The 14,475-nt window shown below is 47.7% G+C and overlaps 1 protein-coding gene across 3 annotated transcripts in view; it reads right to left on the bottom strand.

Moving 5' to 3' along the window:
* Positions 1-7,912: 7,912 nt before the first annotated feature.
* Positions 7,913-14,475, bottom strand: part of Cracdl (CRACD like) — a 123,602-nt gene continuing 117,039 nt past the window's right edge. For 2 of the 3 annotated variants that reach the window (XM_041655716.1, XM_041655714.1), the window contains exons 8-10: positions 10,896-11,065; positions 9,673-9,817; positions 7,913-8,716 (exon numbers count right to left, since the gene is read on the bottom strand). In XM_041655716.1, coding sequence (XP_041511650.1) covers positions 8,571-8,716; positions 9,673-9,817; positions 10,896-11,065 — 461 coding nt within the window. In that variant the 3' untranslated portion in view covers positions 7,913-8,570. The remainder of the gene's footprint in view (positions 8,717-9,672; positions 9,818-10,895; positions 11,066-14,475) is intronic. The other variant, XM_041655715.1, reaches the window with a different exon arrangement.

Raw genomic sequence — 14,475 nt, 5'->3', positions numbered from 1 at the left:
TTACAGGATACATCACAGTAGACGCACATAGTGGAGAAGCCGCTTTACCTCACGGCCACAGAGAAGCAAGAGTGAGACAGGAAGAGCCTGGTGTTAGGAATTTTTCCTAACGCGAGCTCCCTGCCGACACAAAAATCCTAATCAAGCCAAATCACAAGCCAAATAAAAAAAATCTAGGTTTAATGGGATTCCTGCGCTCTCGGGTGGTCCTGAGGAGGAACCGGGAGGCCGCTAACAAAACCACTAGGGGAAGGAAAAGAGACCACGTGTTCCTCCTCTGGGAGCTCACTTAAATACCCTGTGGGAGTGGTCCTGACTCCCCTCCCCCAGGGAGGGGTCAGGTCCTGGCATTCTGGGATTTGGAGTCCAGACCAATACAACTCCCGGGCCTGGGGACCACACTCCCAATTTAACACCTGGGGTTTAATAACTCCTTCAATGCCATCAATAATCTTTCTTCTAGTAGATTCCACTACCTCTCAGCAGTACTATAGGCTGGTTACCAAGACCTTCAATATATATGTCCCTTTAGGGGACAGTCAAAAATTCAAACTAAAGCAGACCCAGAAAAAGGACATGAAAAGGTGCTTTTAGTTAATTAGATAATTAGACGCAAAGGCTGAAAACAATGATAACATTTATTCCCCACAGTTTCAGTGTCCTCGCTGGGCAGTCTGGTCTGGGACCTCTCAGGAGACCCCAACCAGTGTGTCAGCTGACTGCGTCTCCTGACGCTTAGGGTGGGAGGAGGCAGTGAAGCCAACAGGCTGTTGACAGAGGCCTCAGGTACTGGTGGCAACTTTACAGCCTGTAAGTGAGCCGCTTGGGGCCTCTTCTCACCTGGGTCTTTCCACGGGTTCTTTGAGGTTTTTTTTATTATTATTTTTATTAAGCTCTACATTTTTCTCTGCTCCCCTCCCTGCCTCTCCCCTCCCGCCTTCAACCCTCCCCCTAGGTCCCCATGCCCCCAATTTACTCAGGAGATCTTGTCTTTTTCTACTTCCCATGTAGATTAGATCTATGTAATTCTTTCTCAGTGTCCTCATTGTTGTCTAAGTTCTCTGGGATTGTGGTTTGTAGGCTGGTTTTTCTTTGCTTTATGTTTAAAAACCACCTATGAGTGAGTTCATGTGATAATTGTCTTTCTGGGTCTGGGTTACCTCACTCAAAACAATGTTTTCTAGCTCCATCCATTTTCCTGCAAAATTCAAGCTGTCGTTATTTTTTCTGCTGTGTAGTACTCAATTGTGTATTTTTAAGGTATGGGGCTAAATCCCCTCAGAGCAAATGACCCCAGAGTGTGATATAAAAACAATGACAGGGCTGGAGACATGGCTCAGTGGTTTAGAGTGTTTGATGTTCTTCCAGAACATACAAGTTCTGCTCCTAGCACCCATGTTGGGTGGTTCACAACTGCCTGTAATTCCAACACCTTCCGACCTCAGCAGGAGCCTGTGTGCACATGCATGCGCGCACACACACACACACACACACACACACACACACACACACACATACACACACACATACACACTCAAATGAATATTTGATTTAAAAAGCAGCAATACCTTTCATTACCTAGCTCTGGGTGTTATCCACCTTCACTTCTGCTACATTTGTGTGTGTGTGTGTGTGTGTGTGTGTGTGTGTGTGTGTGTGTATGTGTACATGTTGGTACATATATGTCCTTATGTGTGGACATCAGAGGTTAACTTCAGGTAGAATTCTTCAGGATGAGGTCCACCGTGTTTTTTGAGATCAGTTCTCTTTGGCCTGGAACTCACCAATTCATCCTGGCTGACAGCCAGAGAGCCCAGAGAGCCTCCTGCCTCGTTCTCTTCAGGACTGGATTACACGAGTGTGCCACCACCTGCTTTTCCACGTAAGTCTGGGTCAAACTCAAGCTCTCGTGCTTGCTCAGTGAGTGCGCTACTGACTGGCCAGCTCCCCAGCCCACGTCTGCTCCAGCCTACCCTTGTGCAGGGCTCCACTCAAAAGATTCGCAAAGCCAACCGTGGGCCAGAATATCAAACGAGAAATTGAGGTTTAAATTGCATGCTGTTTCATGGATTATCATTATTATTTGCCCACTCTCTCTACCTTTCCACTCCCACATTCCATTTTTAAGTAGAACGAGAAGTCTCCCAGCATCCGACACCAGCCTGCTCTTCCCTGCCTGTGATACAAAGGGTCCCTTGACAGACACTTCTGCTTGTCCGAGGACAAACATAACCAGATCTGTCACCACGGCCGGGCTCTCCGTAGCTGTTTCAGTGACCAGGTGGGTTAGGGTGTACGCAGTGCTTGTGAACATGCAGCCCTTATTCTTACCAAATAGAAGGTCCCAGAACACAAGAGTAGCAACGCTGGCAATTCACAGTGCTTCCGCCAAGTCAAACTGTCCAGGTTTATCACGATATACACATATTACATACAATAGGCATATTTATTCTCACTGTGGGTAGTAGCCATTGTTGCGGGGGGGGGGCTTGTAACATATCCCCTGTGGACAGAGAACACTGATGCAAATGTAAATGAACCACAGTCAGGCTGAGCCACAGTCAGGATGAGCAGTATGCCCTACACTTTGAGAGGATTGTTGAATTTGTGGGCAAACTTTAAATTCGCAACCAAAAATATTTGCTTTTTATTTTAAGCCACCATTGTAAATTTTGTTTTGTTTTCTGCCAGGCTCTGGTATAAAGAATCTCTTCCATTTAGTTCCTCCCTCCATCTCCTGCTCCAGATGGAGGCAAAGCTAAAGTGCGTGCTCTCTAAGGTGTCAGGGGGCTGTGTATTTGCTGCGTGTGTTTTCCTCCCATTGATCTCTCACCTACCAGACAGATACCATCCTCCCTGCAGCTTGCACAGGCAGCCTGGGTTATCCTCGAGCAGGTCGCTGACAAAGCTGGAGCAGCAGCCGCAGCTCTGAGCTGACTGGGAGCTAGCTAGAGCAGAGAGATCTTCCAGGCTGTTGACAGTCAGTTGAAGACAAAAGGCTGGAGAACCGTGACAACTCAGATAGATGGGGTCCACGCTGGCCATGCTGGGAAACACAGATCTTGTTGTTGGCACTATTCAGCATTAACCCAAGGACAGGCTTGAACGGGGTTGAGAAAGTTCCATCCATCATGATTCCTGTCAGTGAGCTGATGCTGTTTGTTTGGAAGAGGCTCTCTGTTAGCTACTTGGAGTGGCGTATGTGGCATCGGTGATCTGATGCTCTTGAGACTACCAAGGGAGATTTGTCCTGCTGTGGGTGGCTGGACCTCCGGGACCAAGAAGATAAAGAAAGTCGAAGAGATGGGTCAGAGGATAACAGCACTGGCTGCTCTTCCAGAGGTCCTGAGTTCAATTCCCAGCAACCACATGATGGCTCACAACCATCGATAATGAGATCTGGTGCCCTCTTCTGGTGTGAAGACCTACATGTAGACAGAATACTATCTACGTAATAAATAAATATTTAAAAAAGAGAAAAAAAGAAAGCGGTGTCTCTTCACACCCAGAAAACTATGATGCTACCCCATATTTAATGGCCTCCATCAAGACAAAGGCTGTCCAGTGTGGGGCTGGGTACACACCTGTAATCTCAGCGCTAGGGAGCAGAGACAGGAGGATCCCTGAAGCTTGCTGGCTAGACAGCCTAACCAATCAGCTTCAGTATTAAAGGAAAAAAAAAAAAGAGAAGCGAAGAAGATACACACCCCATATCGATAGAGACCCCTGGCTTCCATATGCATACATATGCTTTTGTACCTCCATACATGTATGCTGTGCATGCACATACCTACACACACACACACACACACAGAGATGTCATGTGTACATGGAATTCTATAGACTGCGGAAGGAGCCACCTTCTGGGTTAAAACAGCAACAATCCCCCAAACTGCAGGAGTTCCAAGTGCAGAGCAGAGTGGGGTAGCCCAAGAACTCTGGTGAAAGCTTTGGGTTCTCCCAAGCATGAAATCTGCTGATATTTAATTGGATTTTACCTAGGTCTTTAAGGGGAAAAGTGACCACAGATTTAGTGAATGTGTTGTGGGCTGTTAGAGCTCTCCACACCCAGACAACACCCTATCCACTGCTTCTCAACATGAAGCTCAGCACCAACATAAAGAAAATGGGTCAGCATCAGGGCAAGCAAGGGAAGCATTTGATCAGACTGCCACCACAATGGGCTGGCTGTCCATTGCCTGCCAACTGGATCAGAACACGAGGCTCCCATTTCCAGGAACACATCGCATCCATGATGCGAGCATTTCATCCCTGCCGGAATTCATAGGGAGTTGGGAAGCTTCCAAAAGAGCAGCCTCGCGATTGATTTTCTCCTCTCTCCTATAGGTTTATTTCCGCTTGCACGTAAACCGCTGTGTATATTCCTTCCAATGCGCAAACAAAGCTGTGAGCCACACAGCCCCACCACTTCTGCTCTCATTCCTGTAGCTCTTCAAAGCTAGTCCCAGCTAATGCAGCAGTAAGCCGGCTGGCCCTGACCTACTGCATCCTTGACTCTGCCCTAGTAGGACCCTGAAAAGGGCTCTATCAAGGTCACCCGTGACTTCTGTGTGCCCAGAGCCAACAGCCATTCTTCTCATTTGACCAATGTCATCCAGCAGATCTCAGCCCAGAGAGCTGCACACTCTCTTCTCTCTGCTCTACGTTTTCTGTTCTTGCTCCAAAGGCAAATTGGATACACCTGCTTTCCCAGGGCCCCTCGAGTTAGGGGCGTCCTTAGGTCAGCCCCTCTTCCTCTCTCAGACCTGAATTTCTGTCCTGTTTCAAACTGAGATCTCTCAAACCTATAACTTGATCTGAAGACATGGTATGCTTACTTAGTGCTAATGGGAAGTCATTTAAGGTGTCCTCTTTTTTGTGGACTTCCCTCTCAGGCTCCATTTCTGCAAATGACTTTCCCACTCAATGAAGGACTCTAGCCAAAACTTAGGCGCCAACCCTGTTGACCAGTCTCTTGTTCTCACACCACAGCAAATGCACCTCCTTAGACCATGACCTTAGCCCAGGCCACCAGAATCAGCTAGATAATTAGACACCCCCCACCCCAACCTCAAGAGTCCTTTCGACTACAACCAACCTCTGGTTTAGGCTCGTCATTGCTCCAACAAGTACTGTCACGTATATAATGTCTAGTCACTGTAACTCCCTCCCATTAAGAGAAAAATGGATGTGCCACAAAAATAGAGTTTTCACGGGGGCTAGGCCCCGTGGTAGAGGCCCTTATAGGGAGCTTTCAAGGAGGTTAGAAACGTTAGACATTGTTCAAGTGTGCTGACAGTTTAACACTTTCTCTGATAAAGGAGTTAAGGGATGGGGGCAAAGGTGGTCACCAAGGAGACAGAGTGAGGAGAGGCGTGTGCCGTTTCTGTAGGCACTGGAGCTGTCAAGGTTACATTCAGCAAGCTCCCTTTCATAGAGGACAAGGTTCACCCCGTACTTACTGCTTTTTAAAAACAGGAATGTTCCCAATAGATCATTCCTGTTTTTAAAAAGCCAGTTTGGTTGTTCACCTTCCTGGACATGGACGGAGGGGGGCGGACCTTGGACTTTCCACAGGACAGGGAACCCTGACTGCTCTATGGACTGGAGAGGGAGGGGGGAAGAGTTTGGGGGAGGGGGAGAAGGGTAGGAGGAGGGGGAGGGAAATGGGAGGCTGGGAGGAGGCGGATAATTTTTTTTCCTTTTCTCAATAAAAAAAAAAAAAGAAAAAAGAAAAACAGGAATGTTAGTATCTGGGATTTAGTTCAGTGGGCTAGTGCTTGCCTAGTGACCCAAGGGTTTAGGCCTCAGCTCTGAAAAGCAGAAATAAAAACAGGAGCGTCGATTCGCAGTAGGGTTTCAAAACGTAGGCCCTCGATGGCCTTAGCTTCAGTGTGCCTCAGTTTCCTCCGCTGCAAAGAGGAAATAAGTTCTCACCCCAAGGACAGAAGAGAGGGTCGTCAACGATGCATCTGACGTCCTCCAAGCATTGCTCAGTCTTCTCAGGAGAATCAAAGCTGTTGATTCCTCCAAGGTTTCCCCATCTTTGTTGCCACACCGAGCCTTGGTTGTTTTCTAGCTCTTCAAGTATAGTAGAAGACCCCAATCTCCACACAGAAGGTGGCAGTTACAGGCTGTCACCATCCCACCAACTGAATTCCTCTACGGTCCTAAAAACCTACTGCCTTCGTTTTCCCACACCCTGAAACACAGAGAATGGTAACCTCTGTTTAATCCACACTGAACTGCTTCTCTTTGCTCCTCCAGTGAGACCACTGCCTCCAAAGGGTTCCCCAGACATGCTCTGCTGTTTGAGAAATGATGGCTTAGGGTAAGCACAGACAAATAAAATTATCTCCAGTCAAAACGATTAATGCCGAAGCTTTACAATTCCTATGTAGACACAGTCTACCGGAATTGTGGAATTCCGATTTTGTGTTCTCCACGAGAATGTCGTTAATAAATCAATTTGGGAAGGAAAAAAAAAAACCCTGTCCCAAGAATTTTTCAATAGAGGTAGATGCAATAAAATTATAGTACAAACAGATAGAAAAATAATTTTCACGAGGATAGAAAATAGACTAAAAGCGGCAACCCTTAGGACACATAAAATCAAATTACAATGCAATATATTGTGATGTCGGACTGATTTTGAGTCTAGCTGAACTAACTCCCATGGAGACTGGTTTGCAGAGAGGAACAAACTGGGATTGTTTTAAAGCATCAACTAGATAGAAACTCTGAGATTCCGAATTTTTTTTTTTTTTTGGTTTTTTGAGACAGGGTTTCTCTGTAGCTTTGGTGCCTGTCCTGGAACTAGCTCTTGTAGACCAGGCTGGCCTCGAACTCACAAAGATCCGCCTGCCTCTGCCTCCCGAGTGCTGGGATTAAAGGCGTGCGCCACCACCGCCCGGCAAGAGATTCCGAATTTTTGTTCCAGTGATTTTACCCCAATCTGCATTCCTGATTATTGTACTAGTGTCCCGGTTGTCAGTGGGAACTTACAGGCTGGATGAGTGAGAGACTATAAAGGAACGACTATGTCCTGATTAGATTTATTTATTTCTTCGTTACTTTATTTTTTTTTTTCAACTTGATACAAGCCACGGTCATTTGGGAAGAAGAGACTTCAATGGAGAAAATACCCCATTAGATAGCCCAGCATCAAGTCTGTAAGGGGATTTTCTGGATTAATGGCTGATGTGGGAGGGTCCAACCCACTTCCAACAGTGTCTGTCACCCCGGGGCAGGTGGTTCTGGGTTGTGTAAGAAAGTAGGCTGGACAAGCCGCAAGCAGCAAGCTCAGAAGCAACATTCCCCATGGCTTTTGTTTCCATGTCTGCTCTGAGTTCCTGCCTTGGCTTCCCGAGCAGACTGTGATCTGGGATGTGTGAGCCAAAATAATCCCTTTCCTCACCAAGCTGCTTTTCACTATGCTGTTTATTACAGCGACAGAAAGCAAACTAAGAGAGACAGCCTTTAAGAATTTTAATTCTGCCAGGTGGTGGTAGCACACGCCTTTAATCCCAGAATTCTGGAGTCAGAAGCAGGTGAATCTCTGTGAGTTCGAGGCCAGTCTGGACTACAGAGTGAGTTCCAGGACAGGTTCCATAGCTACTGAGAAACCATGTCTCAAAAAACCAAAATAAATAAATAAATAAATAAATAAATAAATAAAATAAATAGCAGGATTTTATATTCTTACAATGATACATAGAGCAAATGAGGGGGGGAAAAACCTCTATATATTCTTCCTAAAAGAACACCAATGTTCTGTTGGAACATTGAAAACAAACCAACCAACCCCCAAATTCAAACACCCAGCCCAGCCAGGATTTTAGCGAGGTGTGAAGAGAGACAGTTTTAAGGACGTTCCCGTGAGCAGAAATAACATTTATACCCCAAGCAGAAGCAGGTTTGAAACCTTTTATTAAACAGGCAATGCATTGTGCAATGGTTCAGGACACAGACGCCTAGTGGAAAAATTAAAAAATTCTTCTTAGAAACAGTCTCTGAATCGACAAACCCTGACACGTCCTGTCCTCCCCTTCTCAGGGGCGGACGTCTTCAGGAAACTGGATCGTTGCGTAGCTGCTCTTATAAACGGCATCCCTGCTGTACCATAAACGTCATGCCTATCAGTAAACACAAAAGGTGACGATGGCCCACGGCAAGACAGTGGCCAGAGGCACAGGCTGATGACAGTGACAGTGCAGACCTGGGACTCCTAAGAAGTTCCGGTTCTGTTCTTAAAGGGCACCCAACATATGCACCCTCTTCATTTCCATTCGCGGGTTGTCTGGGGCCTCTTTAGAATGGGGATTCTGAACTGATACCTCAGCTCAGGAAGGAGCTTTTACAGGGTTCCTCCTTGCTGCAGCCCCTCTGGCCCAAGACGGAGGCTGTCTTGTCTTTTGGTTCTGCCTGCTTCCTCTCTCTTCCCAGCACATCATAATTTGTTGACCAAAATCAATCTTAAGTTTCACAGTCTGTTTGCCATGATTTATTGGCAGTTTAAAACTAAGTGGTCCGTCAATGCGGTGGACATCCTTCATCAGCAGGCTGCCACTCTATTTTATGATCTGGGGCATGTCGCTCCAAGCCTGAGATTTCTTTCTGGCGAGCTCCATCCAGGATGGCTGATCGGTGCTCGTCGTGTAACTGGCTCTCTTCAGCTGATGCAACTCCTTCTCTGTCATTGCTGCAGCCTGAGCTGCTGGAAAGGGGACAAAACAGACAAAAGCAGGAGACAGGAGTGTGGATTTTCACCAAGTCTCTTGAATAGCTTTCAGTATATGTTACGGTCTCCTCTGTGGTCCAGGACACACAAGGCATTCATGTGTAAACATGTGAAGGTGTAAGTGTCAGGTTTGGAGTGCGTGTGACTGAAAGAGCTTAGGAGCAGGCTCAGATGGTTCTGGTGGCAAAGCGAATTGAGGATGTTCAGGGTCTAACCACAGAACACTGGAGGTAGGCTGTGCATTGAAACAAGCCTCATACCTTCACAACCACATGCTTAAAGACAGCTTGGGGAGTTAGATTCTTGTGTCTTTAGAATGCAACATAAATAAAATGTAGGGAATACTGGGATGTCGCTCGGTGGTAGAATATATATATATATGTGTGTGTGTGTGCGCGTGTGTATACATATACATATATACATATATATATACACATACAGGGTCTTGTGTGCACGAGACCCTGGGCTCAATGCCCAATATGATTAAAGAGAGAACTGACACATGCCACCATAGTGAGCTCAGAATCACATCCAAAAACAGTGTTTTATGATTTCATGTTCCCCAAAAGGCAAATCTTACAGACATAAGGTAATTACTAACCCACAACCAGGGAAGGGAATATGACGAACGGGAATGAGTGTCTTTCCAGTGTGAGGGGAACGTTCTGTTCTTAGATTGCCACCGGGCGGCAGGACTCTACAAATATACATGATCTCCTTGTAAGACACATCCACGGAAATGCACATTCAAAATCTGTGAGTTTTATGATGTGTAAATTTTTTTGATGTGTAATTTTTATCTCAATAAAAGCTGCATTAAAAAAATAGCAGCTCAACACGGCAAAACAATTGAACAAAACAAACTCCCAAGTGCAAGAAAAATTTGGTTATAATGATGCCAAAGTATTTGAAAAGTCATGCCAATCTCATACCCAAGTTCTGATGAGACAGCGAGATTCCTCTCTGTAGTCCTTCCTTAAGGCTCAGCTTTGACCCCTGCCTCTGGGTCACAGGGGGCTTCGCAGGGGTCATCAGGAAAGATTTGCTTCGGACAAAGTCACCCTGCTTCACAGACTCCTATGGAGACACAAGAACGACACACATGCTGTCCAACTACACAGACTCAGAGGGGGTAACCACCCAAAGTGACTTAGCTACAGGATGTCTCTCTCAAGATGAATCATGCTGCTGGCACTTTCCAGAAAGGGCTCCGTGCACCCGCTCACCGATGTTACCCGTCAAAATGCCAGAGCTCTCTCTGACTTGTGCCAGCTCCTTCCAGCCCACACGCACATGGTGGCTCCTTCCTTGCACCTACAATGCAGCCTCGGCCCCAGAAGGTGGACAGCAAGGATTCTATGTGAAAGCCAACTGAATTTGGTTTGGAACTAGCTTTGTGCCTTTGTGACACATGGCAAAATGGTACAAGCCGAAACGGGCTAATGTAACTTCCCTTCCCCTGCACGACATAAAGGTCTTCAGCCCTGGGTACAACTAGGGGTTGCATTAGCAGGAAAGGAAACAAGTCCCACTGCAAGGCAGGCTCCCTTTCCCATAGCGCAGAACCCCATTTATCGTGCTGCTTAGTGATACAAAAGCTGAGTCTCGAGTCTCGGCCTGCTTCTAAGCACAGTTGTTTGGGTTGGTGGAAGCTGTTTTCAGCTGAATACATAATGCAACCGGGGACTTTAGCTGTGCAGCCCCAGGTGAGGAATAAGGGAACCCAGCAGGCGGCAGCAGGAACAGGGTTCATTTATCACTGCACAATGAGCCGAGATGGATCTGGTGACAGTGTCACCGTGTGTCTAAGGGGAGCCTTTTTTTTTTTTTTAACTGTCTTCAATTTTTCCAGAGGCTGAGCTGTGTTGCCTAGGAGGCCAGAGCACGGGTGCTATCTCCGCTGCCTTTGTAACAGCCCACACAGGCAAAGAGAGGGCAGATTGCTCCTCTGTGGAAGCTAGAAGCTGACATATTGACTTGGCTTCACCGGTCCTCAAGCACGCGTCAGCTGTCACCATAGACACAGGCTCTGTGATGCTCCCTCAGGATCTGTGATGGTGCAGTGCCTGAGGTGCCCACTGCACCCTGTCAAGCTGCCTCTCCCTCTCCCCCGCCCTGCACCCAACTCCACGGAAATAGTGTTTTCTCTCCGCACCTGGGTTTGCTTTCCAGTTTCTGTCTTTAGGATCCGTGACCCAGGCTTGTCTTCCTGGTTGACAGGCAGGTCTGGGGCTCCTCTTCGCTTCTGCCGGGCCATGGTGATCCAGGGTGGGGTGGGTTGCCCATCAGCCCCAGGACCTGTAGCAGCAGGAGGCTGACCCTTTTCTGTGATAAAGGCAATAAGGGAGCAGTCTATTAATAGGTAGACAGTCCACCCCTTTCCTTCAGTCACCCCCAACTTCTCTCCCACACTACGAGTACTGTATTGCCTAGGCTCAAGGGGCAAGGGGAGGTGGGGTTGAGGAGTGAGGTCTAGGAGAGACCACACTTTCCCTGACCCCCTGAACCAAAGCCTCTCTGATGACACTATTTCTCTTCTTTAGCAGACTTTAGTTTTTCTAAAGATGCATCAAAGAGATTATCTCCTCCCATCTGATCTGAGCCACCAAAAAAAATTAAATGCAACTGCCATCTCAACATGCATTTCAAGGCCAATTTCTCTCAGGACACTCCGTCTAGAAGGAGACAGAGTGTGTGCACAGATAAGCTGTCTTTGGCAGTCTTCATTGGGACCAGCGCCACTCCCCCCTTCCTGATTTACTCAACATGGTAAACACACCAGTGTCCTAACAGTGTTCCCTTTGTGGGGTGTGATGCCATGCATAAAATCATTGCATGCTTCTTCCTTTCCTTACAGAGGTCTGTCATCACCTGACATAGAAGTGCGAAGCACCCGCAAGTTTGGCAGACCTTGTTTCTCTTTTCCTGCTCTCCATGACATCCTCAAAGGCTCCCTCTGGGATTCCCTTTTTTCTTAAAGAGCTGTCTTTGCTCTCACCTCTCATTTCTTTACCCTTAGTGACCAGGGGTTCCCTCTGAACTCTCTCTCTCTCCACCCCCCTCTCCCTCTCTCACCCTTTCTCTCCCTACCCCTCTTTTTCTCCCCCCTCCCCTCCCTCTTTCACCTTCTCTCTCTCTACCCCCTCTTTCTCCCTCCCTCTCTCCCTTCCCCTCTCTTTCTCCCTCTCTCTCCCTCCCCCCACTCTCTCCCCCTCTCTCCTTCTCTCTCCTCCTTCCTCTCTCCCTCCCCCTCTCTTTCTCCCTCTCCCTCCCTCCCTTCCTCTCTCCCTTCCCCTCTCTCTCTCCCTCCCCCACTTCCCTCCCCCCCACATACACCCCAGCCCCATCACACCGAGTGCTGGCCAGAGGCAGCTGCCTCACTTGGAAATAGCTGAAATTTTCTCTCTGGGTCTGAACTTAATTTTCTCAGTTGTCCATGTTATATGGAGCAGTTCTGATTGAGACTAAATTTACAACCAGAAGAACTTGCCATTCTAGTTTTAAATCAGTAACCTGTCAGGGCCAGGGCGGCCTCAGCAGATCTAGTATGTCCGTGATCTCCCTAACACTCTGGTTACTTCTTTGCCCAAAGGCACAGGTTCTGGCAAATTTTTTATGCTGCGCACTTGAATAATTTCATTTGAGCTAAAAGATTTTTTAAATTTGACCTAAAAATTTTCAGCTGAGAATAAAGGGGGCTGGGAGGCTACACGGTTAAGAGCACTGACTGCTCTTCCAAAGGACCTCCAGGTGACTCACAGCCATCTGGGGTTCTAGGGGTTACGTCACCCTCTTTGGCCTCTGTAGGCATACACATGGTGCACAGGCAAGCATGTATACATAAAGAAAAAAAATTAAAAGAAATGAGCAGAAAGTTACAAGGAACAGCATGCAGGGGGCATTGGTATCAGAAAAGGTCACTGAGGAAAGCTGGGACTCTGGGGTTGGCTCAAGGATAGAACCTAATGGACCAGACCCAAGGCTGACACCTCATTGTGACAACAAATATTTTCTCTCCCAGTCTTTACATGGAAACTGTGGTACACAAAGCAACTCCATTAAGCTTGAAGGAAAGCGGTTCTCCCCTTGTATCAGGGTTATGCTGGTAGAACTCCATTCCACGCACAGAGGGATCGCCTGCTGAGCTGCCCGCCTGCCTGTCTGCAGGGTTACAATGTTACCAATTGTACTGGTGTGTGCCCATGTATTCACAGGCTGATCCACAGAAGCAGGTGAACCCTGCAGCTGCACCAGGCTGTGCCGGGGTGAGACAGGTGACCTACTCAGGCAGCGCCACTAAACACTGACCTGAGCAAGTAGCCAAGATCTCTCACCAGCCGTTTCTTTCCTTCTTGGTTCCTATGTTCCCCCCTTGCATCTCTGTCCCAAGTATGGGCAGAGCTGGGTGACAGTCATTCTGCTCTGTAACACGGGCCTGAGTGACCTCCGTGACCTCTACCCTCACTCTCTGCACCTGACAGCCACATTGGAGGCAGGGCTCTGGGTCTGTGCTCTACCTGGGCTGTGGAGGGGTAGAGAGGGGGAAGACACAGGCCCTAGGCAGCACAAGGACGCCTTTGGGGGCCAAAGACCTTGCAAGTGACAGTTTAAAGCAGGAACTCGCAGGGTCAAGGCTGTACTAGCGAATCCCTTCTGGGATTAAATCTGTTCAAAAGGTCAACCCCAAGATAACATAGATATGTCAGTTCAAATGAAATCAAAGTCAATCGTTCCTTTATTTTTCTGCCTCAATAAAGACTTAACTTCCTGGGGATTTATAGATCTCTGACACCTCAGCAACCTTACTCAGTCCTGTCACAGGCTTTTAAGGTCCCCAGCTACAGTCCCATAATGGGCATGGGAACTACAGACAGATGCTAAGGGGACCTCTAGGGCAGACAGAATAGACAGGGCCTTGTGCTTGCTTCGGGGTTTATATTGGGCTTCCTGTATGAAGGACTTCAGCTCTGTTCTTAAAGCATTCACTGATGGGTTGTTTGTCCTAGTTCACAGACCACCCCTGGTCAGCACACACTTGTGGGCTTTAGTGGCTTCCCATCACTTCTGGCCAGTGGCCACTGAGCAATCTTAGAACAGAACTCAGACTTGCAGTGTCTGCTGGAAGCTTTATCTCGAAATTCTGAGCATTTTTGAAAGCGGGCCAGGGATTTCCATAACACAAGCTCCCACATGACATAGGGCTGTGTACTCGATCCAACTCTGAATGAGACCACCATGCCTTCCTTTCCCCATTCAACAGGAAATCGATACCCATGGCTCACTCATTTGAGGATGCTCTCCTTGCCAAACGGCATTCCCAACCCCGGATCAGGTGCTCGTGTGGTTACCTGGAGATATGTATTTGGCAGGACAAAGCTGAATGCCTTGGTGTGCATATTCCCTGATGACATGCAACACGAGGCCTCCTGCCTTCTGTGTTCAAACCTGTTCTGTGCACGTGTCTCTATTTAGTGCCACATGCTGGGTTTTTTTCTTGGTGTTCTCGGTGTTTTTATTTTCACACAGGCTTTCCCTGTGTAGCCTGGGCTGGCCTGGGACTCACACTCACAGAGATCCACCTGCCTCTGTTTCCCAAGTGTGGGATTAAAGGCACACAGCACCCTACCCCGCTGTTCTCAGTGTTTAAAATCACACAAAGAGCAGTATGATGTGCTGTTCAGAGTTCCCAAGTGCAAGACGGTTATGCTGTGCCTTCCCACACCGCACAAGAGAGC

The sequence above is a fragment of the Microtus oregoni genome, unplaced genomic scaffold, assembly GCF_018167655.1.
Source record: "Microtus oregoni isolate MIOR12 unplaced genomic scaffold, Mior012 000007F_ref0000211, whole genome shotgun sequence".
NCBI lineage: Eukaryota > Metazoa > Chordata > Mammalia > Rodentia > Cricetidae > Microtus > Microtus oregoni.
This window is presented reverse-complemented; position numbering and strand designations above follow the sequence as displayed.